The 26,124-nt window shown below is 39.8% G+C and overlaps 2 protein-coding genes across 3 annotated transcripts in view; one reads left to right on the top strand and one right to left on the bottom strand.

Moving 5' to 3' along the window:
- wdr93 (WD repeat domain 93) overlaps positions 1–17,271 on the bottom strand; it is a 39,414-nt gene extending 22,143 nt beyond the window's left edge. Inside the window, 6 exon segments of the mRNA XM_067971388.1 lie at positions 5,763–5,866; positions 10,287–10,365; positions 11,467–11,531; positions 13,457–13,658; positions 14,505–14,803; positions 16,996–17,271. Coding sequence (XP_067827489.1) covers positions 5,763–5,866; positions 10,287–10,365; positions 11,467–11,531; positions 13,457–13,658; positions 14,505–14,765 — 711 coding nt within the window. The 5' untranslated portion in view covers positions 14,766–14,803; positions 16,996–17,271.
- A 23-nt stretch (positions 17,272–17,294) lies between these two features.
- pex11a (peroxisomal biogenesis factor 11 alpha) lies at positions 17,295–26,040 on the top strand. 2 transcript variants are annotated; one of them, XM_067971387.1, is made up of 4 exons: positions 17,295–17,657; positions 17,741–17,920; positions 21,651–21,766; positions 22,323–26,040. In XM_067971387.1, the coding sequence occupies exons 2-4, from the start codon at positions 17,865–17,867 to the stop codon at positions 22,898–22,900; spliced, it is 750 nt and encodes a 249-aa protein (XP_067827488.1). In that variant the 5' UTR covers positions 17,295–17,657; positions 17,741–17,864; the 3' UTR covers positions 22,901–26,040. The 2 variants fall into 2 exon arrangements, with proteins under 2 accessions (XP_067827488.1, XP_067827487.1); XM_067971386.1 differs by having other exon boundaries at positions 17,295–17,920.
- Positions 26,041–26,124: the final 84 nt, after the last annotated feature.

Below are 26,124 nucleotides of genomic sequence, written 5' to 3'. Positions count from 1 at the left end.
GAACAGTATTTTTTTTAAAAAGTATACAGAAAGAGAAAGAAACCCAGTTATTTTCTACTGCTTTTTCTGGCCTTGAGACAACTTGGAGAGGCTGTTGAGATAATAAAGAAAGGAGCCAAGCAGTTGGCAATTTAGAGACTTGAAAACAACAATTAACCTCTAACTGACTTCAGGAACACTTTCCCTAAGAGTGTGCCTGTGGAATGGCCTTAAAGGGACAAGCTATGCTCGCAGCTAAACTCTACAACCTGTGACCCAGACTCTATAAAGTACCTGTGAGCAACGCCAAAGGAAATCAACTTTTACATATAAAATAACGAGTAATGGGACCTTCTAGCAGGCACAAGTACAGTAGGAAGACACTTTTGAATGAATCTAACAATTCCAAACAGTCAACATGTTATGTGTCAGTATGACACAGTTGGTAGCACTCTTGATTCTGGGCCTGAAGGTTGTGGGTTCAAGACTCGTAACTGGTGTTTGCATTCAGAATCTAAGTTTCAACACAGTATTGAGGAAGTGCTGAGTTGTTAGATGTGCTGCCCTTCGGATGAGATGTTAAACCAAAATTCAGTCTGCCTGTTTGGGTGGAATGCAATTCATTCTGGGGAATATTTCTGAAAGACATGATAAGTTGCTATAACAAATTAAGTCAAGTAGAATCTTTTAGAACTTGTGGAAAATATTTTTTTAAAAGCAAGAGAAATTCCTGGAGGAATAGCCCTGGAAGTGAAGACATACATCTCAACAAGTAGTGAGTTGAAAGAATGCAATTCAGTTAGTGTTTCAAATGGGAGTACAGCTTTATTAGAATCAGCTAATTAGCTGATTTTGTTGGGTTGGGAGTTTTGGGCACTGCTTCAGTGCTGTTAATATCAGGACATCTTGATCAAAGCAGGATATGCAAGAGGTGTGGGCTTTCCTCCCCACCCCCCAAATTGAGAGATTTGTTCTAAGTGGGTTGTGAGGAGGCAGTGTCAAACTCAAACCCACATCCCACCACTCTGGCACAGCATGTTATATACCTTACAAATCTCCGTAACTATCCAGGAGGATTCCCGATTATCTGTCAGGTTCCGAATTCTGAGGTTGCAAGCCAACTTTCTGGATGGGGCAATGGAAAACTGTGGCTAGAATGTTTGCCTGCAAGATCCAGAGTTGGGAGCTGACACAATTAACCTGGATCCTCTGAGGCTTGCAAGCTGTAACAATATATTTAATATCAATGAGGGATGACTGACTCAGGTAGGAAGAAATAACATTTCCCACATCAGAAATGAATTGAGGTATAGCAGAGAACAAAATATGGAAGAGATTTTCATTTAGGGCTGACTATGTGGATCTAATCTAACCTGAAATACTGCAAACCTTCCACACTATAAACCAGAAGGTGCAAAATAAACAAATACACAGTGTATTTTAATATGGAGTAGTTACTAGTTTGGTACAAACCTAAATGATATATATGCACACAAAAGCAAATTAACTGCTGCAGTGTGTTAAACTGACAAAACATCCTCTCTGGCCAACAAATAGAATCAACATTTGCAGCAACAAATAGGAATACATTGGTAGTGGAAAAGGTTTAACCCCTCCTCCATCCTAACTCCAATAAGATTAAACATCTTAAAGCCAATTTCTGTTATGGAACTGCTTTCAATGTAAGTGATTTGTAATTTTGTACACCAGAATATTGCTTTAAGGGTAATCTGGGATTATTACATACTGTGCACTTGTATCTATAAATCTATATGCCAGTTACACTGCCCACTTTTCCAGGGAGGGCAGCCTTCCTGTGTAAGTAAGTAAAAATGATCATTGGGGGTAGGGGGGAAAACACAGCACAAACCCCTCCCTCCCATCATTTAAAGCTCCTACCCACATTGTTCCCACCAGCAATGAGGAATAAAATCATCCCTTAAGTGTCACCAACAGTGAATGTTTGCCTTTAGAGTCAGCAACATCCAGTTGTTATACATTAGATAGCCTGATCATGACAGATCAAATACTAGCACCTAGTCCTCAGCCACTTCCACACCTTTATTCACAGAACTCCATATTCTACACACAACACCCTAGATCAGCTCTTATATATGGATACAAGGGTGACCCAATTGATACAAACCACCTGAACACAATTAGCACTAATTGATATAAATCATATGGAAACAATTAAAACAGGGATCAGGGCCACCCAAAAAACCTGCCTCCCCTTGAGTGTTTTGGTGCCACAAACAGAACTGTAATTTAGTTGTTTACTCTGATGGAGTAACTCTGTAAAGTAAATGGGTGTAATATGCCAACCATCCAGAATGCCAAATTATATCTATTACAACAGCCTGAAGCGCTCTGACCCTGAAATTACAATGTGGGAAGCATTATTATTAGTCCGAGTATTTCTAACAGGTTAAAGAAGGAGGTAGCCTCCGAAAGCTTGCGAATTTAAAATAAAATTGCTGGACTATAACTTGGTGTTGTAAAATTGTTTACAATTGTCAACCCCAGTCCATCACCGGCATCTCCACATCAGGTTAAAGTAGCAGAGAGAAGGCACTCAGACAAACATGTTAAACATATCCACACTAATATCCCATGGTGTAATTTCAAGGTCTTTGACATTAAATTCTGTTTGATAGGAAGTTTTGTTTACTAAGGTTATATATGCATTTGATAATTAACAAAAATAATTGTCCATCCCCTCATTATGAAATTCTCAGAATTGCAGCAGTAATGGCGATGAATAATTGCTTGACTATGAATAGTCATTATTCCTGTGTCAGTGATTTTAGCTGATAGGCAGCCATAATTGTTCTACATTGATTGGCATAGTGGGAGTCAAAGTGATAAAAATGAAAGAGATACATCTCTACATTAGGACTGTGAGTTGGTAAGACCCTTACATCAGGAGCACATAATCTTAACATGCATACAGCCCTGTATGATAATTAACTGTGCACTTCACAAATTCATTAAAATCACACTGATAACACTCCCACAATCAGAATTTAGTTCCGATGTAAGGTCTCATCTGAAACATTAACCCGTCTTTCTCTTTCAGAAATGTTGATTGACCTGTGTATTTCTAGCATTATTGTTTTATTTCTGGTCTCCAACATTTGTGTTTTTTTTCTCTTTCTACAAAGTATTTTCTGCATTTAATTCACGTTATACAAAATTATTAATTGAAGGCAAAATAAGCAGTTTTTTTTGACGGAATATAGAAACTTTCTATTTTCTACCTGCTTATCTCTGCACACACCTGCAGCAAAAAGTGCTTTGTAATCTTGGCACCTTGGTCAACCTTGAACTGGCTTCCCCGCACCCCCCCCCCCCGACTCCCATCCAGTGAATCACAAAGACTGAATTTTTGTACCTCCATACAATGCCTGTTTGAACCCCCACTGCTGCCAAAGTTCACCACCTCACCAGTTGATTCCTTGCCGGTCTCCCCTCTCCCTCCCTTCCAAAACTACAGTTAATCCAGAACTCTTCAGCCAATGCCTTCTCTTGCACATAGTCCAGCACCCCCATTACAGCTGTCCTTGTCAAGCACTCTAGGCTCCCTGTCCCCTACATATAAACTTCAAGATCCTGGTCTTCACTTTAAAATCTTTCTAGTCTTGTTTTACCTTATGTTCCTACCACACCCTCCATTCTTAAAACTCTGGATTACCACTTGTTGCCCACTCTACTCTACCAACAGAAGCTGTTCCTTCAGTTAACACATCCCTGCTCTTCGGAACTTTCCCCCAAAATCACTCCATTTTGCTCCCACTCCCTCCTTCAAAAGCTTCTTAAATATCTAACTTTCTGTCTGTTCTTTTGGGTCCCCATAACTTTCCCTCCGTCTCCTGTTTGGCATCCTCTTGCAAAGTCCTCTAAGATATTTTTCTACATGAGGGATCCTATGCAACTTGTGCACTTGGCCAGCTGGAAAGTGCTCAACAACAGTTCTTCCCTTTAATTTTCCCTCCTCCTATGGAGAGAAACCTGCTGGGCTCCGAACATTCCCACACTGATATGGCTGAGACTGAGAATGTAGCAACATGAGGGATCAAGCATATGGCTTCCACTACCATGCACCAATGTACTGATGCTCCTATGCAATGTACCACCTGAATCTGCAGAACTTTAATCACGGATATATTCCATCTTGGAAGCAATATTTCTAAACCTAAATTAAGTTCCGGTGGGGGGGGGGGGGGGGAAAGAGCAGAAAGTGAACATTTTCCAATGATCTGATGAGTGAAGCCACCATCTGGTGGAGTAAAGCCACCATCTGGTGCAGTAAAGGAACTTTTTTTTATTTGTTCATGGGATGTGGGTATCGCTGGCAAGGCCAGCATTTATTGCCCATCCCAATTGCCTTTGAGAAGGTGGTGGTGAGCCGCCTTCTTGAACCGCTGCATTTACATAGTACCTTTCAAATCCTCAAGATGTCCCAAAGTGCTTTACAGACAATTAATTACATTTGAAGTGTACATATTGTTGTTTTGTAGCCAATCTGGGCACAGCAATGAGATCATTACCAGTTAATATGCTTTTGAGGGTGTCAGTTGAGAGATAAATGTTGGTCAAAATACTGATAGAACTCATTTGAAAGGTGATACATCAAACAATGCAGTACTCTTCTGGTATTATACTGAAGTATCAACCTACATTATGTGCTCAACTCCTGGAGTGGAGCTTGAACAGTAGCAGCTGTGGCTCAGTGGTAGCACACTTGCCTGCGTTAGATGGTGGGTTTAAGCCCCGGTCCAGAGACGGGAGCACAAAATCTAGGCTGACACTTCAATGCAGTACTTGGGGGGTGCTGCACTGTTGGAGGTGCCATTTTTCAGATGAGATGTTAAACCGAGGTCTCATCTGCCCTCTCGAGTGGATGTAAATGATCCTATAGCACTATTTTGAAGAAGAGCAGTGGAGTTCTCCTGGTGGTCTGGCTTATATTTATCCCTCAACCAACATCATTAAAACAGATTATCTGATCGTTACCGCATTGCTGTTTGTGGGACCTTGCCGTGCGCAAATTGGCTGCCGCGTTTCCTACATTACAACAGTGACTACACTTCAAAAAGCACTTCATTGGCTGTAAATTACTTTGGGACATCCTGAAGTCATGAAAGGCGCAATATAAATGCAAGCCTTTCTTTTTTTTGACTCAAAGGGTGACAGTGCTACTACTGAGCCATGCTGACACTTACACTAAGCCACACAGACTAGATGTTTCCAAGCTGGATTCTGTTAGCTGATCTCAACTAGGACAGTAATTGAGATACAAAGAAAATATACCCTAATGGGTAAGATTCTTAACAGAGTAGAGAAGCAGAGATCTCAGAGTGCAGGTACACAGATCTTTAAAGGTGGGTGTGCAGGTAGAAAATACCATGAAAAAGGCAAATGGGATTCTTGGTTTTATACTGAGGCATGACACATGAAGAATGCCCACTTGAGTGAGTTACTGGAGGATCACTAACTCTCCTGGAACTGTACCCCAGCAAGAGTCAGTGCCTCCAGGAAAGGAGGGAAAAAGAACACAAAATCCTGGAATTGCACAGCAGGTCTGAAAAGAGAACAAATAGGCCAACTTTGAGTTGATCAGATGGAGATTGTGAACCTGAAATGTTAACCTTTATTTTACTTTTGGATGTTGATCGACATACTATGTATTTCCAGTATTTATTTTAGATCTAAATTCGGATTTCATTGGTAAACAGCATAAAAAGTAAACAATAGCATGTCTGTGTTAGCTTATCACATACTCCAGCTTGCTGACTAAGTGCCATTAACTTTTCAAACTGCTCGAGCTCTTGTGTCCAGGTGTCTTTCGGCAGTCGATACACCTCCAGCCAGGACTCTCCTTTACCTAAATGACAAAACACAAACTTAAACGGAGAAATAAACCAGAAGGTAATAAAGTAAAACCAGCAAAGTAATAAAGTAAAACCACCCATGACAGTACAATGGGAGTGCTGCATTGTCAGAGGTGCAGTTTTTCAGATGAGATGTTAAACCCAGGTTCTGTCTGCCAGTTCAAGTGGACGTCAATGGTCCCATAGCACTACTCAGAATTTTCCTGGTGTCAGGAAACAGTCAATATGCTATTCCTGTGGCCTTGCAGGAAACTTATGGGGAAGTACAATTTATGGAATTGCCACATGCCTTATAATATAATAATGTGTGATATTCATAACACATTCAAAGTAGGAGGGGGAACCATCTGGAGCAGGAGCAACAACGCCATTAACTGCTATCTCGGCAGTTCAAATTTCCCTCGGACAAGAGGGATAAAAGTTTCAATCTGCTGGTCTTAAGGGTCAATCTCAACTGAGTTCCTGGTAGAAGCAGTTCCACAACACAAGTAATTTTGTAGTACTTGAAAAATGAACTGGCAATCTCACTCAAAAAGAATGGGAAATGGAAATGTCACACTGATGCAGTCGGAGGTGCTCTTGTGAGTTTAGGGTTAAAGCACGTTGTCGGAAAGGTGTAAAGGGAACTTTACTCTGCATTTGGCCTGAGCTGGGAGTGCTTGATGTTGGCATGCCAAAACTGGAAATTGTTTTATTCCCTTGTACCATGATCACACCACTCATTAATCAAAAAAACTGTGTGAAAGAAATGTATAAATAGGTAAAGAATTCTTTTTGAAATCCTTTCACTCAGAATTGTTCTGTAAAATTATATTTAAAATGCTGAGCATTTTCCTCCCACTCAGCTCTTTGGTCCCTATAATTTGGTGCGTTTTGTACAGTGCGATATATGACAGCCCACACTCACATCAGAATGGAAAAAGCAATGACTCTCGGAGCTTTCTCCTCCCCTTGCCAATTTTCACATATTGATGCTTTTAACTTGTGCTATACCTGATCTGGGAGAGCTTAATGCTGATAATGAATGCCAAAGGTGCAAAAGTATTCCATTCCCTGTGTATGCTCTTTGCACTCAGTGGGGGTTAAATTCAACTTCAGTGGGGGTGCAAAACAGACAGGACAGTAGTGGATCCACCTCCAGTTATACACCCAATGAGAGGAAAATCAGATTGGGTGTTTAATGGGCAGTTGATTTGGTACTGAAGCTGAATTTCACACCCAACAACTCTTAATTCTCTATGATGCCTAAGTCTGTTCAAGTCTTGAATACTGCTCCCATATCTAAGGAGGCTCTTCTAATATGTCTCTTACACTCCTGCACAAGACACGTATAAAAGCCTGTCATCTGACTTATGATCCTAATACCTCCCCATCTCTATTGCAATTGTACCCATCTTTTTCTATTTTATCAGAATAATTGCTGTAATATGCATCATTCCAGTCCTCTCCTCTCACCATCAGCTACATAAGCATTAATCTACAGATCAGCATCCTATCTGGGTCTGGTAAGTCAAGAAGGTAAATGGTAAATCAAGAAGTAGGGTTAAACAGTAAGGAGGTAAGATAGGAGCAGGTATAGGGTGGGTTCATGCCTTAAGTTGGCTTTGCTGCTGATAAAAGTTCAAAAATCATAATAACTTTCATAATTAATGTTTCCATCCCAGAGAGGTATATGGTATCCAGTCACTTGTCCCAATCCACACCCTCAGCTCCTCCTTCAAAGGTCAGTCATTTTGCCTCTACTCTTCAGAAGTCCATTCCTAAACCACTTTGCCTTCCTTCCTACTTACCTCCCTGCCTTCAAAAGCCTCTTAAAAATCTAACTCCTTGGCTGTGTCTTCAATTCTCCCCCTCCTTAATCCTTCCCAACTCTTCCATAGCATCCTCCTTTCCCTCTTGTAAAGCACTGAGATGTAAAGGATGCTATATAAACGTAACCTGTTGTTGGAAAGAAACTGACTTCTATTTTTAAAAAGACTTTGGCATTTTATAAATCTCCAGGCAGCCTGTTCAGAAACCAGACAGCCCATTTAGTACCAGACAGTGAGCAACCCTACCACCTGCTCGCAGTTAACCTAATCATACAGACATTGTTGAGAGTACAAGTAAAGGGTTAACACTGGTGAATCAGTTTTAGAGATCAGTAATTCAATCATTCACTGGAAGTCAACATATAAAAGTTGGACAAAAGTTCAAGTTGAATAATTGGTGCCCATTTTAGTGCAATTATTCTGTTTATCTAGCTTGCTGTTCCTGCAGCTCTGAGCGGTATTTGTCAGAATTACCATTTCATTTCATGGTATAATTGATGAAAAAGAAGGGAAAGGAAAATAAATTTTGCAAAACAATAAAGATATGTTCAGGATTTTCAGCAGTAATGTTGAGGACATTATAGTTTCACTTTGACTGGAGACAGGCATACTGGTCTGTGGATTCATTGATAGTAAGTATCATCAGCCTTGATGTCACAATGGAATTCAATAACCAGTCCTTCAGTTCAGAATTTATTTAAAAAGTATAAACTAGAACTTTTAGAATAGTTTTTCTGTACGTACGAGTTCACTGCCCTTGAAGGTACAGAAGCAAGATCAGGAATTTAAATCATGAGGAAAAGTTAAGGAAATTGGCCTTTCTTTGGAAAAGAGATTTCACAATGACTTAAGTGATGTTTTCAAGATTATGAAAGAAATTCACAAAACGGAATCCGGCCAAATTGTTCATGACAGAGTTGAAGCATTCAAATAGTAGGGGACACAATTAAAAATTAGGAACTTAAGAATAGGAAGGCAAATCAGGCAGAATTTTGTTTTCACTTCATGGCTAATAAATTTGGGGAATACAATACCAGGGAAAGCAATCTAAGCAGACAGTGTAAATGGATTCAGGAAGCAATTAGATGTATTTTTGGAAAACGGACTAAGGACAGGTATAGTTGACCTATGTTGCACCTAATGGCCTTTTTCTCTTATAACGTTGGAGGCATTTAGCCAGAAAGATAAGAACCTTCAATTAACAACGTCAAGCACTTAAAAAAATGGTTTACAAGGCAGGAAATAGAATTAGAGCACAAATCTAGCCTGACACATCAGTGCAGTACTGAGGGAGTATTGCATGGCCAGAGGTGCTGGCTTTCAGATGACACATTAAATCAGAGTCCCATCTGCCCTAGCAGGTGAGCGTAAAACATCCCATTGCACTTTTCAAGAAAGAGCTGGGGAGTTCTCCCGGTATCCTGGCCAACATTTATTCCGCAAACTACTACCAAATACAGATTATCTGGTCATTTATCTCATTGCTATTTGTGGGACTTTACTGTGCACCAATTAACTGCTGCATTTTGCTGCATTGTACAGTGACTACATTTCAAAAGTCCTTGACTTTTCTAATCTTTTATCTGTCTCAGTCGTATTCAACCTCAATCTGGAAGGGGGAAATGGACCCCTTTTAACCCTTAACAATATGAAGAAACAGGCAAAACAAGTATATCACACAGGAACATAGGAACAAGAGTAGGCCATTCAGCCCCTCGAGCCTGTACCACCGTTCAATCACATCATGGCTGAGCTGTACCTCAACTCCATTTACCCGCTGTTGATCCATATCCCTTGATACTTTTATCGATCTAAGTCTTGAATATTTCAGTTGATCCAGCATTCAGAGCCTTTTGGGGTGAGAGTTCCAGATTTCCACTACCCTTTGTGAAAAAGTGCTTCCTGATTTCACTCCTAAATGGCCTAGCTCTAATTTTAGGATTATGCGCCCTTGTGTTTGCATGAGGTGTATAAGCGATATTCATAACACCTGCTATTGTTGTTCGATTATACGGCCTCTTCATGTTGTTACTCCCAAAGTGGATCACTTCACACTTATCCTCAACAAATTGCATCTGCTATGTGTATGCCTATTTCACCAGTCTGTCTATGTCCTCCTGAAGTCTGCTACTATCCTGCTCACTATTTACTACGTTGCCAAGTTTTGTATCATCCGCAAACTTCAAAATTGTACTCCCTATACCCAAGTCCAGGTCATTTATATATAGCATGAAAAGCAATGGTCCTAATACCAACCCCTGGGGGACCCCACTGCATACTTCTCTCCAGTCAGAAAAACATCCGTTCATCACTACTCTCTGCCTCCTTTCCCTTAGCCAATTATGTACCCAAGTTACCACTATTCCTTTAATACCATGCTTCTATTTTCCAAATAAGTCTGTTATGTCATGCTTTATCAAATGCCTTTTGAAAGTCCATAAATACAACATCTACTGCACTACCTTCATCAACCCTCTCTGTTACTTCATCAAAGAACTCAATCAGGTGAGTCAGATTCTTATGTATGCAACCACAAAGAGCAATCAGTTAAATAACCAGACAAAGTAACATAGGAACATTCAAAACTTAGAGAATTCTTTACCTTCAAGAGTTACACCAGCATAATCTCCACTATCTGATAACTCAAATTTATTGCAAATGTTTCTTTCGCTTGAACCATCCTAAAAACAAAACCCAGATAAAATCTATTTTACTTTATGAAAACAGGATGACAATTTACCTTGTTCAGGTTTATTTGGTGATTTTATGTATTTCATTGCAATAAAACATTTAAGTAATAATGAACAACCAGGGGATGGGGAGATCACCTCAAAAGTTAGATTTCAAGTTGTTCAACTGGCCCGCTATCCTCAACTGTTTCATACAATGCACACATAGTCCCATTACATTGTTTTTGCTGAACTTTTTACGCCAGTGAAGGTGAGAATGCGACACTGGGATATGGAAGGCTATTATTTTGGACAGGCCTAAGATTTTCCACACCTCCTTTGCCAATTTTTTTTTCAGCAGAACTGAGTGGGCAGGGAAATGGGTCTGATTTTGTGCTGGAAATGACAGGTAATGTACAATGCATCCACCTGTTTAGGCTGGAGTATTGTAATAACGTGGAAATGACAGAAATCCGACATATCTTCTCAGTGGCGTCACAGCACAACAGATGCCTGTTTATCCTTGGCATCCAGCATCACTATGCATGGAGGGGCGATTTAGGTTGAAGACTGTGCAATCAATTGAATATTGTGGACACTTAGGAGCCTTTCTTAAAACGATGATTATTATTTCAAATCTTGAGCAGCACAGAGACCAATGGGCACACTGCACTGTGAAGGCCTGTTGAGGCAAGTGTCTGTCTCGCCTCAAGGCCAGGGTAGCCCACCAAAATTATTCAAATGACCCTCAAATTGGAAACTCAGCCAGGGTGAGGGGCATATCCTCATGTAAGGTAGAAGTCCTGCTGTGCCTCATTTTTGTTGGCATTACGGCTCAGCACAAGATCTAGCTTCAGTGTTAGCACTGAGCATGGAAGGAAGTTCAACCTGTAGGCCTGAGCCCTAGAAATCCAACCCTCAAAAGCCCAAGAAACTCACTTCCACCCTGCTAATGCAGAGTTGCTAAGGCCAATTGTAGTGCCTCAGCTGGATTCAGCTAACTAAGCACAGATCAGTGATCAAACCTGGGATCTTCCTGATCTGTATGGCTCATTAAAAATATATGATTTATTCTTTCTAAACCCATGGTTCACATGATAGAATATTACTTACAAATGCATTGAGAACTTTTACCAAGGAAAAAATGTCACCATAAGAAAAAAAGAGACGTGCAACACCTAAAATACAAAAGGAGAGAAACAAGGGATTAAGTCACAAAATACAAATGAAGTAATTCTTGAAGAGAAAAAGATGTGTATGGTGGGAGTGAAGCACTAGAATAATGTATTATAAATTCCTTTGTAATGTAAAGGATGCAGAATAAAAAGAAAGTGTGAATGCTGGAAGTCTACAATGAAAACAGAAAATGCTGGAAAATGCACAGCAGGTCAGTCAGTATCTGAAAGATAAAGAAAAGATAAATGGTAAGAAAATATATTTGCATTCAAAATAGTCCATCTTTATTACAATTATATTCTTATTTGATGTTTCGTTTTAAATTGCTATTTTAGCACCGAACTGGGGACCCTTGAGTGAGATCTCCCCACGTGCTAGGTTGCTCCCATTATGGGGAGTGTCCTAGCGCAGCTCCGTTGCAAACAACAGTAAGGAAAGTATGACTTTGGACTGCTCTGGTGACACTCTGGAGCCACCAGACCTCCGGAAATCATGCTATAGGCTGGGAATGCAATAATGGAGTTGTTCCAGGATGCACAAGGATGATCTGTTGTAGCAAACGCTTCACGAATGGCACGATAATTCATGGGGAGTAATTAGCTGTCACTAGAAATGTCATTTTACAATTTAAGAGTGCAGAGCCAATGACGGGAAAAGATGAACAAATACCCTATCATACCCTGTATGCATAACAAGCCCCAGGGGTTACCAATTAGGCATTCTCTTATCTCAAACAGTGCTGCTTTAGTGGAGCTTTGAAAAAGACCCAAGCAAATAAATGAATAAACTTGCTATTAACAGAACATTTAGAGAGATACATGTGGAGGAAACACAATTTCTATCTAATTAGTGCTCTGAAACACACAAAAAACTAACATAGTTGCAGTTTTGGCCTGGAGCTCCAAGCAGACTATGTTGCTGTGCTCCAAAACTTTGTTAATTACAAAACTTGGTACAGAAGCAGATAGATATTTTTAAAAATCAGCAATTTATTTATTTGCAATTTCAGTTTTGAAATCTGGGTGTAAATTTGATGAAACTGACTATTCACACCTGGCACTGCATCTCAGTGTGGACATTGTCTGAAAACTGCAGCACTTGTAGAATGTTCCTAAGTGTCATGTAGATGGCAGGGATGGACAATAGTGCTCCTCCTCAATTCTAATAAAATGACTACAGCATACTTCAGGGCCCACATTACCACCGCTCAGCCCATTCTTTGTAGCATGGTACAAAAATATGCTTCCCTAATGCAAGAGAGAGGGACAGCTAAACAAGTTGCACCATTTGTATAATGGGCAATTGCACTTGTACCTCAAATCATATTGTCAATAGACTATTGCAAGAGAAACAGCCGCTTCCCCATGAAATTAATGGTATCCTTGATTTAAGATAAATACCGTCTATCCTTACAAACCAGGAAGGTTTGTGCTGAGTTAGCTAATATTGGTTGCAGCAGAAGTTAAGGCATTACAGTTGTCCTCTATGCTCTTGGGACTGGGATGGGAAAATGCAGCCAAGGTTCCCCTTCTAATAATACTAACCTGACCTGAACATTTACCTGAGGAAGGAGGAAGTCTCCGAAAGCTTGTGAATTTAAAATAAAATTGCTGGACTATAACTTGGTGTTGTAAAATTGTTTACAATTGTCAACCCCAGTCCATCACCGGCATCTCCACATCATTCTAATAATACAGTGACTCCTGTTGGAAAGTGCATTTGTGTGGCTATCAGGTAGGGGCAGGATCAGGTTTAGCTATGATACCCCTTGCAAGTAAATGGCCTGCTGATACTCACTGCATAAATTTGCACATTAAGAACGACAAAGTAAACAGAAGCCAGCAAGGAATCAGAGCCTTGCAAACAGAAGGAGAGAAATCTTGGGGGAAAAAATACAATTACATAATAAATATTTTCAGATAAATACCCATGTCATCCACAGCAGCGTGCAGACAAAGCTGACCTCCAGCGTGCGTTACTTGAAGTGCAACAATCTCAACACCTTCCTCCTTCCAAACTGAAGTAACTGTATGATCCTTCATGTTCAGAGCTGCCACTCCATCAGACAGACCAGCAAAGATAGAACTTTCAGCCACAAAATTTGCTAGACAGTTTAAATTGCTAGGAAGCTGTTCAAAAAGTAAAGGAGATAGAGATCAGATAATCTAACAATGGCCAAGACCAGTACTGAACAGTAATGGAGCGGTACCCTTAATTTCTGGCCAAAGGTGTTTTCATTATAGCATAAATCAGCAGCAGGATCCAAAGTTACAATGTGAACTCCAACCTGCCCTACTCTCCAGCAATGGCATCGCTTCAAATTGACAATTCTAAAAACAATTCATCAAAAAATATTTTAAAATTGTATTTTTTAGATCAGCCAGGAACATATGAAAACGGTCAGGAAAAGACCAATTGGTCCATCAAGCCTGTCCCATACAGTTATGGTGCAGTCCCCATGCACCAGCAACCTCTCCCCACACCTCGGTCCCCCCACACCACATTCACACAATCTCCTGGAAGAGACTAAAAAAAAAGAAGAAAAATCCTTTGGCCAATTTAGGAAGAGAACTTTGGGAAATTCCTCTTCCACCCTCAAAGGCAATCAAGTAAGTGCCAGGAGACTGCAATAAGTAACATTAATAATTACAGCTACCCCTTATCTACCTCACATGTAACAAACAGACATTTGGGTGAGGTACTGTAGGGCTGCTGGTGCCCATGGAGCTGTATCCCAGCAACAGCCAGCGTCTTTTAAGTAGGGGAGAAAATAATATAAAAGAAAAAGAATGTGAAAAAAACAAATATTAAGTCATATGGGGAGCGAGGAGAGTGGGATTAGGTGGCTCATGTTGAGATTAAAACTGAAGTAGACTTGATGAGCCAAATGGCTTGTTTTTGTGTTGTAACATTCTATGATTAGTATGCACAATTGAACAATGAAGTTTGCAAGATTACCGCACACACTCACCCACCTGAATTTCCTCTGATGATTCACGAGTAGGTGGTTTTATCTTTACTCTTTCGGCTTTTCTTTTTGCTTCACGTTCTTCAATGCTTTCAAAAGCACTCTCTATGATGCAGCTGATTAATTTATCAATCATCCTGAAAGGTTGGGGCAACTCATCAAGCCTCTGATCTGGATCCTTCAGATAATAGTCATTTTCGTCATCGTCACTCCAATTATGTTCAGAAGAAGTTGGAACTTCCAGAGATTTCTTAAGGTAGTCTAGCATTCTCTTTAATTTCCACAGCCTCACAGTCCTTCAACACTCTGAAACGTGACCAAAACCATTTTAGTGGTCACCCCAGAGAATTTTTCAGCCTGTCTTCTCTTGTTCCATCCAAGAATCAAATCCTGCATTTTCAACCTCCGCTCCGTATTCGCACTCTGTTGAATTCAGAACTCATCCCACCATTTGAAACTCTAACTCATTCTTCCCCGGGACCTCATAATTGCGGAACTCCTTGTCTTTTCCAGACTTCTCTCCCTTCTACAGTAAACAGGCTTCTAAAAAAACAAGCTTTAAACATTGAACTTTCCTCTCTGAGATCTGGGTTCAATCCAGCCTAGACAGACAGAACGAAAAGTCTCTTCTGTCTGCTGGCTGTAAGAGTCCTAGCTGAAATGAGTTTGGACAGTCTCAATCTCGTTCTTAGTGGTTAAGGGTCCATAGAACAAAAGTGCTCCTAGTTTATGTCAAATTAGCAATCTCACTCAGAGAGGCCACAAAATGGCCAGTGTGGAAAGTTGAAAAATGTCACACTGATGATGTTGGGGTGTTCTTTTGAGGCTGGAATTGAGGTATATTGTTTGGACAATTTAAATGGACCTTTACTCTGCATCAAATTATGCTCTACCTGACGTGGCAGTGCATGATACTAACGATGCAACAGAAAGTGTGCTGTTCCTGATGACCAGTGTCCCTCACCTTGAGTACAAAATTCACAGGAAGAAATTTGACCACTTGATTTACTTTCTTTCTCCTACTCTGTTCAACTCTGAATTTGCCCAGCGCTATGAGGCACAACCTTCACTTTGGCTTCGCAATACGAAAAGGGCATCTTAAGGGCTAACTGAGTTTGGTGCAGTCAGTTTCTGCTTCTCATACAAGCAAAAATAATTTTATTAAAAATTCTGTCAGTTGGTAACAGTCAGTAGGGAGCATTAAGACCCACATTATCTAATTACAATTACAGAAGAGAAAAAAGTTATTCAAAGTGTTACTGGATCAACATCATAAGTTATGGAGTAAATCAACCTGCAGCAGTCTTCAATGTTGCTGATATGTTTATCCTAGCCTTAAATCAAAAACAAACCATGTTCAATCATAATAAACAAATTTAGTTTGCCAGAATTGATATTTTTTTGTTCAACCTAATATTTTCCCTCCTCTCTTGAAGATGCAATGCAGACTTTTGCTTGGGTAATATTTCACAGGCACTGGTCATCTTCTGGTACATTATACAAATGGTCATTCTACATCTAGCCTAGAGAGTTAGAGTCAATAGGCTACGCAGCCATATGAGACAACATACTCAAGCCCAATCCTTTACTCACCTAATGTCCATTAACACACACTTTCAAATAGGGTCACTAGGTAGCAATCAAGTGGAAACCGTGATAATTTGCCGTTTGGATGATTTGCCCGTCCTTAGCCCAGAAGGTCTAACACCAACTATAGCACTCCAACTGCTACCCTGGCTGAAATCAGCTAACTCAGCACAGACCAAAGGTTGAACCTGGAGTCTTCCATATCCGTATGGGTAATCATCTCCGCATTAGATGCTGCAACTATCCATTGAGCCATTCGGGGATGTTTACGACAGTGCCCTGGGGTTATATAGCAAGGGAAAGGATCTCACGAATATATGTCAGCTCCTTCAAGTATCTCAAATGTAAACTGTACATTAAAAGTTTGTTTTGTTTAAACAAACAAAGCAGAAGTTAATTTTATCTTAGTTTACTCGTGGAACCGTAGCACTAGTATTCCCAATGTTATCTTAGTGTCCCAATGACGGGTGGTATATGGAAGATAATAAAGCTCACAATGATCCCTCAAGATTCTGTACCAGGGCAGCTGTAGATTTGGAAACTTTTTGGCTTTGCTATATTTTTAAGTCACCCCTGATACATCATTGATAGAGAGTCTGCAACTAAGGGTGCAGCAAAAGGTGGCAATAGTATTCTTGAATTATGTATAGAAGTGCCACCTCCTGTAGTACAAATGGCACAGGAAAAGGATCGAGGCGTTGATGCCGTTTCCTTTGCTGCTAATGAAAATTCGTTGTGAATTTTAATAACTAAGAAACAAGTGGAAGAGAAAATAGAATTTTAGTGTCCAGTTTACATATTTCCAGACATCATACTGCCAAACGGGACAGGCATCGACCGTCATTCCACGGTCTCCTTCGCCAGTGGAATAAAGATCGAGTTCAAACAACATCCTGAAAAAAAATACTTACACTTTCCCAAAGTCAAATCTACAAAGCCACAGGTTCAGAAACTGAAGCAGCCTGACAGTTGGTGCTATTGCTTCGCCCTCTCCGCCTTCAGATGGGGGAAAAAATATTCAAATATTTTTCCTGAAGAGGGGAGGGAGAAATTTTCACAGAAAAATGAATCCGCCCTACACACGCTCGAGTTTGTTGAGACGTTACAAGATTTCCGAGAATGAAATAAATTCCCTTCTACTCAGGCTCCAGATTATTGATGCCGTTGGGCCGCTGGTTGCTAGGATACCGCTACCGGAAGTACTGTCTGTCGTTTTAAAATGTCCGCCGGTTCTTTCTGCGGGAAGCCCTTAAAATTATTTAACTTATATGTTTTATTTGAGTAATTGTATCCGTTCAAAATATATATATTTTAACTCATTTTGTTTATTTGTGAAGAACCGCCCTTCTCCCATTCGAATACGTTAAAAATCGAAGTTTGTGGAGGATAAGGTTCCCTATTACTATGGAGACCTCAAAGAGTTTCAGGAGCGAGTGAGGCCTCAGGCCTCAAACAGAAATACAGTTTAAAGAAAGGAGGAAAATAAACAAAATTAGTTTAATTTAAACCATAACGTGAGTGCAGCCTGAGGCAGCAATGCGGTAGAATCAGAAATTGTTAATAGATTTTGAAGGTGAGAGGGAGAACTCTGAGTTTTGTCTTTTTTTAATTTCTCTCTTTTCGTTGGATTTCCTTTTTTATTTTTATTTTTTGAAGCTCGAGGCTCTGGCTGCAGTGGAGAAGCTTGAGTTTTGAGTCATTCCCCTCTGGGTTCAAAGGTTCCCTTTCACAACCGCAAGCTCCAATAAACTCTGCTCTTCGCTGCCTCGGATTCCTCCCCATGGATTCTTTTGTGAAATTCACTTCCCTCAGCCAAGGAAGGGAAAGAATCTTCAGGTGAGTTTTCTCTAATGATACCTTCACACTGACTTTCAACCTAAACCTCTCAGGTACAATTTCTAATAGCGTGCATAGCAGTAAAACTACTTTTATGGTCATTGCATTTTCATTTATAGTTAGCTTTTTTTTTTGCTCAGTTGCAGGTCTAGCTTTACTTTTTGACATCTGTATTTAATCTCGCTTATAATCAAAATATTTTTCCACGTTGCAACCAAAAGCAAAAATTATTTTCGCATGAATTGTCTTTGCATATCATGACGCAATGTGCAAATTGAGGCCTGGTGTCTGAAGGATTTCACTTTTTTCTGTTCAGTTTCATTATCTCAAAGGTTCTCTCATTAATTATCCTCTTGGGTATCCAACTGGCTAACGTGCATTTATTTAAATAGCTTTTCTTACTTTAAACAACTGAAAATTTTAGCATCATGTTTTGTTGCGCCAAGACATTTTAGCCATACGTTTATTGGTGGGGGACAGAATTGGAGTTAAAATGTGTGTATAATGCTACCAGGTGAGTCTTGTATATTTTCCATGTTGTACATAAATTGCTTTAATCTAGGATTATGCTAATGTAGGCTAAAGTCTGGATATTAATATTTGTGTAAATTTAGAGTCCAGTTTGATTTTGAGGAAAATTAAAATATTCTGAATATCTGTGGATGAGATGCTAGACAATTATATTTCTGGATAGTTGGTGCTTGTGCCTCTGTGCTTTTACACTGCAAGTTCAGTGTCAGTGCTAAGTGATTATGGCTTTGCACTGAGGCCAAACTTGCAGTGTAAACCCACAGTTGGGACCTGACTGGATTCAAGTGAAGTGGAGAATGTAGTTTTACATTGCATGGGGTATAATCCAGTGCAGTGTCATGCTTGGTTTGGAAACTGTTCATTAGGATCCATTAGACTGTCAAGTACCTCCAACTTAAATTGTAGTGAATGGGGAACTGGGGACTGTCCTTCCTGCTTCCAAAGCATTTACATTTCTAACTGTTGGAAGAGACTTCAGTACGTGGTTTATCCAGGTATGTACAGAACTTTCTCCTCAATAGGACCATAAACGTTCCAGGCAGGTGGGAACCAAGCAATGTAAATGCAGCTTGAGTGTGTCAGACTTGTCTAATCGCATTCATTTGAAATGAGACTCACCCAATCCAATTTTAATATATCAATCTCCAGCATCCCATTCCTTCCAATTTACCTGTTTCCTCCCAGAAACCCTTCCCCACTGTTGCTTCCACACATCAGCAGCTTCTGAGTAAGCCATTAGTGGTCAAGACTACATTTTCTGATCCAGAATGACAGCTGCTGGAACATCATCCTGCTTGGAGTAGAGATGCATCACAGTTTACACCCCCAACCTGCCATATGTTTTTCACACATACTGCAGGCTGAGGCTCTCGCCCAAGGAGCAGTAAATTAAAATATTTTCAATCTTCTGTGGGGAGTTGAGACTAAATGTTGTCTGCAGGTGAAGTGTGATTAGAGGGCAGTGGATAATTGAATGTAATGCTGTCTCCATTTAAATGTCATACATTGTGTCTATACTTGTTTTACATATTAAAAATCTTATATCTGCATGCAGTTTCTGTCAACTTCTTCCATTATAAATTCCTATGTCAACATTTATCATGGAAACTGCCAATGCCGACTTGCATACTGTAAATAAGTTCACCCATCTCCACTCCCAATAGAGGTGCTACAATGTCACCACTGGCAGGAGGGTGCCATTACAATGTGACAAGTTTATATAAGTATTTTCCATTATAAATGTGAATGTAGGAATTTATAACAGAATTATAAAAATAACAGCAGAATGTATGATTGTGTAAAATGGGGACTGAATTGTGACTGCACACACTGGTCCAATTATTCCCCACTCTCTGATTCCACTTCAGCTGAAGGCCAAATTTGGTCTTGACTCCCTGTGTGCCAAAGGAAATCAATTGATATTACTAATGATAGTCAAGTAACAAAACTTGTCAATTTGCGAAGCAGAGTTGGTTGGCACACAGGATTGTGTCTGCAATATAGGATGAAGAGGTAAGAGACACAAAACTGCAGTACTGCAGCGACACCATTGGTGGGCAAATTAAATTACAGCGTGATGTTTTATAGGGGCAGTTCCCATTATAAGTGTGAACATAGGCATTTATAATGGAGAAAGTTGACTGGAACTGTACATGTATGTGTGTGACATTTGCATTTCATCTGCCCAATTGCTAAGAAAAGTATTGGTAGGGATTAGTACAAAAATTCAAAATGAATTTTTGTATTTTTCACCATTACTTGAATATTCAAAATATATGGGAGTCCCACACCTTTTTAACTTAGGGCTGGCTGGGAGTACAATTTTGATATGCAGCATAAAAAATGATGGCATGGACAGGTGTGAAAGAGGGAAAAATTTGCAGTACTCGTGAAGCAAATCAGCTGGCACAGAAAGTTGCCGCCTTTATCTTGCAAGATGTAGGATTTGTCACGAGATACCACGCTTTGTAAACTGCTTTTCCTAATCATTATATTATGAGGAAGAAGCTGCATCGATTGATAGGTTTGCATAACTTTACATTCTCACTGATTGCTATGGAAGAATCCCTCAATTTCTACTTTATGGTACAGGTCTATGTATGTGCCGGAAGAGCAATTTAAATGTCCTAGTTCATTGCTTTGTTTTTGGGAGTGACGCCAGTATATGATTTCCTGTGTATTTCCATTGAATCTTTGTCATTATTCTATTGTAGATTATCAGATGTTGTACGTGACCATCGAACCATAGGAGTTTACAGCACAGAAGGGGCAATTTTAGCTGATTGCATCTGTGCCTTAACTTTGCTGGAGCAATTCAAAGACTAATCCCATAGTCCTGCTCTCTCCAATAGGCCTGTATCTTCCTCTGCTTCAATATCTAGCCACTTTTTTCCCCCTTACAAGGTGCAATGATGTCTGCCTCATAAAATTACATAGAATTTACAACACAGAAACAGGCCATTCAGCCCATCTAGTCTGTGCCGGTGTTTATACTTCACTCGAGCCTCCTCCCACCCTACTTCATCTAACCCTATCACCATACCCTTCTATTCCTTTCTTCCTCACATACTTAACTAGCCTCTCCATGAAATGCATCTATGCTATTTGCCACAACTACACCATGTGGTAGCAAGTTCCATATTCTAACCACTCTCTGGGTAAAGAAGTTTCTCCTGAATTCCTTATTGAATTTATGAGTGACTATCTATCTTATATTTATGACACTTTCTGCCTGGGGCAAAACTTCTCTGTTGCAACAACTCTATGTAAATACATTTCTCCTTACCTCTCCTCACTCTCTTAAATTGGTGACTTTGAAAAAACACAGAAATGACAAAACTTTAATTTAGGATTTCTGCTGAACCTTAATAATTCATGCAAAAACCTCTCCATAGATCCTGTAATACCTGTGAAGATAGACCAGTTGCTTACTGTCCTTTCACCTCTGGGACCCGATTTTGAATTCCAGCCCAGGCTGAGTGGTGAAAATCCTTTCTCTCTGCTGCTGTAATGGTGCTATGTGAAATGAATAGTATAGTGTCTAATGCTTCTACAATTAGTTAAGATGACATATCGTAGTATCTTTTTGATCCCTACACATTTGTTAAAGATCGTGCGTTTGCCATAAACATTAGGCACTGTAATTGTTACATGTAGCAGGAAATAAGCTCTGTGCTTCTTGTATTTTGTTTTCTTTCAGAACCACTCAGTATGCATGCACGTTACTTAATTATCTAATTCACAAGAATGGTAGCAACAAGGAGCTGGCTGCAAAGCTTAAACAGTTGGAGTCTAACATGAGTGCAGGACGTAAGTGTAAGTATACAATCAACTCTGCAGGGAAAAAATCAGCAACAACTTGCATTTATATAGTGCCTTTAACATAGTAAAATGTCTCGGAGTTTTACAGGAGCGTTGTCAAACAAAATTTCACACCAAGCCACATCAAGAGGTATTAGGACAGATGACCAAAAGCTTGGTCAGAGAGGTAGGTTTTAAGGAGTGTCTTAAAGGAGGAGGGAATTCCAGAGCTTGGGACATAGGCAGCTGAAGGCTCGGCTGCCAGTGGTGGACCGATGAAAATCGGGGATGCGCAAGAAGAGCACAGAGATTTCAACCTGTAATCAACACTGACATTCTCTCTCTTATGGTCAAATGATAAAACTGGCTAGTAAGTAGTTACTAATATATAAACGGCCTCTAATGTATGGTACTGCAGGTGGAAGAGATTTAGCTTCTGAAAGCTCAACCAGAGAAAACCTGCCTTTATTTAAATTGTTAGTGCCTCACCCAGAATCATTTTATTTTTATGTTTGTCATTGCCAACTGGTAAAGGCTTGTGCTGTATTAAATCCTCTCTGCTTTATTTCAGTATTCCGGTTAGGTAACACATTCGATGCAGTTCAGACAGCCAGAAGGAACGTTCAGCTCTCAGACCCAGTGCTTCGTTTTTATCTCACAGTCGTTCCTCTCAGTCGGGCTCTGTACTTCATCTGTGATAATATCCTCTGGGTGGGAGTGGTGGGGCTTAGTGATATAGACAAGGAGAAATGGAACAAGCGGTGCAACCACTACTATTTCTTCTCGTTGATTATCAACCTGAGCAGAGATGTCTATGAGATTGTCCAGCTCCTGAAAGAAGAAGCACTCGCCCAGAAGGAACAACAGTGCAAATCCATAAACCACCTGGAAAATAATCACATGCAGAGAGAGTTTGTCTGGACAGCAAGGGTCAAGACTGAAGCTTTCTTCATACTGCTTTTTCAAAGCCTTAAGAGCAATCCTCCTGTACTACTCGACATTGTTAAAAATCTCTGTGACCTCACCATTCCATTAGACAAACTAGGCATTTACAAAACCAATCCTGGCGTGGTGGGTCTCTGTGGTCTTGTTTCCTCCATTCTCTCAATTCTAACTTTGACGCACCCAGCACTAAAATTGAGACCATGAGCAAACCGTGTTCTCTCTGAACAACAATCTTATTCCTTCTCTGATATATGTTTTGCTCTCAACACAAACTGTTTTCCTTCAATTATGTTCTTGCTGTATCTTTGAGAGCAAAAGGTTAATGCAATGACTTCCAACGTGTCCTGTTGCTTATGAACTTTGAACCCTTTTTTAAAATTGAAATCTGCCATCATACTGCCCTGTGCAAATAGTTCAATTATGATCTGTTGCCGTGTTGGGGTCAGGTTGGCCGCATGCCATTTGGGTACGAAAGCAGACCAAAAGCATACCGATTTGTGTTTACATCCTGACTAAGACGCTATGACATCATAACACATACAAGTAAATATCTGACTCTCTTAACTCGAGTTCCATAACGTCAGCTCCTTTATCCATGTTGAACATGGTGGTGTGCCCCTTCCCCAGTATTTTTTTCTGTTTTTTTTTTCTTTTAATACCCATCTCGAGGGTAAGTGATGAAAGATTATTTCCACTGGCTTAGATATTTGGTAACTATGTTACAGATTCAGAATTATCACTTGAAGAGCGATTGTGGTGGGGGGGGGGGAAAGAAATTTTAGGAATGCTTAGCTCAGGTGGTTAGTGAGGCAGAGACTGTAACATTTTAAAGGGAATTGGGATAGGTGTCTGAAAAGGAAAAATATAGAAGGATATGAGCTCCAGTTGAATACTGGCACAGGTACAATGGGCTGAGTGGACTCCTGCTGTGGTGTAATTTCCATGATTCAAACCATCTCAGAAAACAACTCGAGGTAATCAAACAGTTGATTATTCCAAACTGAAATCTGCCCATAACTTTACCCTTGCTGAAGAGAGTATTTTAAACTCCTCCTCCCAATGTTTTAGTGCCCAAATGCGCTATTTGGTGTGGTATTCAGCCATATAGGCGAGAAGATGCCATATTCAGTCCCACAGTTTCTGCTTGTGATCCAGTATACAGGCTATTCCTGTTAACTCTGCCATTTTTTTGCACCATAAATGAGTTAATAATTTGAATTAAGAAATAGCATTTACCTTTTTAATGCGATCAAAAAATCTGAATTGATGGTTAATTTGAATTAAACTACTTTGAATTAAAAGTAGACTGTACTTTGAGTTCAGCTAGAAAATGTGCCTCCACGGACATTGGGTGAGGGTAGGTTTAGGCTCTTTTGTGATCCTTCATGGTTAATTAGTCAGCTAAAACTCTCTCTCTGCTCACGAGTGAAGATTGGCCACTTCGGTGATTGAAGTTGGTCGAGGGTGAAGGAATTTCGTGAAGATCTGAACTTCATCACAAACTCATTTCTCTATCAATTATATATCCTCAGAAAACATTAATTTAAATATTTTCTTTTGAGAATCTGAGTTTTGTGTGACTTACAAGTAATTTAATAGAGGTTGTGGTGCTTTATAAACTATTTTAATTTATTGGGCATTTCAAAACAAACTGAATAATTCAGGGAAAATTTACAGAATTTTTCACTGCGTTTCATATCTGGCTCAATCCCGACGACAATTACTTTCTAGCCTGTGGCTCAGGTGATTATTCTTGGCTATCTCCCTGGAATGGGCAGTCAACAGAGTTAAGAACCAAGATGTGTGTCCATCTCACAAGGACAGTCTAAGAAGTGTTTCTTGGATCCCAGAAGGAAAGTACTTAGACTCGGGAAGTTTTATCAGGGATTTGTCAGGCTTGTCCCACTAAAATTTTCTAAAACCAAAAATTAAAACTTTTAAACCTACCTGCAGAATGTTATTTTATTTTGACTCTTCCAGATGATCATAGCTATAGATGATACCCAAACTCTTAATCAGACTGCTGTAACTCTCACAGATGAGAGCTGGGTGCAGAATCTTGACTTGCTCCTGATGCCACTGTTGGCTGCAAATAAAATGTTACTTTGGTGTATGCTATCTTGTCGTGCAGACATTAGGTTTACACTAATTTCTTTTTCCCTCTATATTTTTTCTTTCTCTCATGAAGTGGTGATGTACTGGAGTATTGTTCTCTGGCAGTCCTCCCGCACCTTCCTCACCGTGATGTCCTAAAAGTTCAGATTGTGGAGGGGGAGGGCATCACAGCTGAACCGGCTCCTCCCTTCACCAGACATCCACTTTCCAGCAGCGCTCACTGGATAACGATCAAGAGCATGAACTCTGGCTGATTATATTTTGCCCCTTCCTTCTTAACCTGAGGACATAAAACCCAGTTACAATATCCTCAATATTGAGATCGGCTTACACAGCACAGTTTGAGAATTGAACTTGGGTTTTGTATGGCACAGTGCACTTACCCACTGAGGTATTGGGGAGCAATTACTATTACGCATCACTGGGAGGGTAGTATCGTCTGCAAATAAAATGTCATTTGCAACCAGCACTCCGCTCCACTCTCGAGTCAGGATTCATTGTCTAGGACTCCACGTTGTTTTCAGAGTTGTAGCGTTGCACAAACAAATGCAGGGAAGTCTCGTGCTACAACCTGTATGCAATGCGGAACATTTTTTTGAGAAATAAGATAACTTCTGCAGTTAAGTTTTCTATTTAATATTTTAAATTTTTGACCTCCAGTAAGGGGCTGGATAATGTATAATTTTTCTGAGCCTTGTGGCTTTCTATTAAGAGTGGTAAAACCTTTTATGAAAATACAAATATATTTGTGAGTTGAACATTTTTGTTTTAGGGGCTCTAATGAGAAGTGATGCATTTGAATTTAGAATCTTCAGAAAACGTGTTTACTGAACAATCTTTGTTTACTGAAAAAAAACTATGCAAAAAATGTCTAATGTTTTTAACATTAGATTAAAGATATAAAAGGAAATTTTGTGATGGGAAGCTCCTGGCACGGAGCCTTGCTTGAAAGGAACATGGGTCAGAGATAGATGGGGTTAAAACACTGTAGGACTGATTCTGTAACTCATGTTCCCATCTAGCGTGACTGAACATCAAGAGTCCCTCTCTCCAAAATTTACCCTACAAAGCAATATTTGAGAAATTAACTTTCTGTATCCTAAATTAGGAAACTACTAATTTTCAGTGACTGACTGTGCTGCAAACCAATGCTGCTGTACTCAAAGAACTGAAATAATTTTACTGTTAAGTATTTGTTGCTCTCATAAACTAATATATTCATTATAAAATTGTGCTGCTTTATTTTATATTTCTATTTGAAATGCATTCAATCATATCGCATTTACAGATATTTTAGAACACTCCAACACTAG

The sequence above is a fragment of the Heptranchias perlo genome, chromosome 34 (assembly GCF_035084215.1).
Source record: "Heptranchias perlo isolate sHepPer1 chromosome 34, sHepPer1.hap1, whole genome shotgun sequence".
NCBI lineage: Eukaryota > Metazoa > Chordata > Chondrichthyes > Hexanchiformes > Hexanchidae > Heptranchias > Heptranchias perlo.
Note: the sequence above shows the minus strand (reverse complement) of the source record. Positions and strands in the feature narration are given on the sequence as shown.

Excerpts from the sequence above, each read along its gene's own strand:
- pex11a (XM_067971387.1), top strand. The coding sequence starts at position 17,865 with ATGGATTCTTTTGTGAAATTCACTTCCCTCAGCCAAGGAAGGGAAAGA. Across the intron at positions 17,921-21,650 it reads GGAAGGGAAAGAATCTTCAG|AACCACTCAGTATGCATGCA; the intron begins GTGAGTTTTCTC and ends GTTTTCTTTCAG. Across the intron at positions 21,767-22,322 it reads CATGAGTGCAGGACGTAAGT|TATTCCGGTTAGGTAACACA; the intron begins GTAAGTATACAA and ends GCTTTATTTCAG.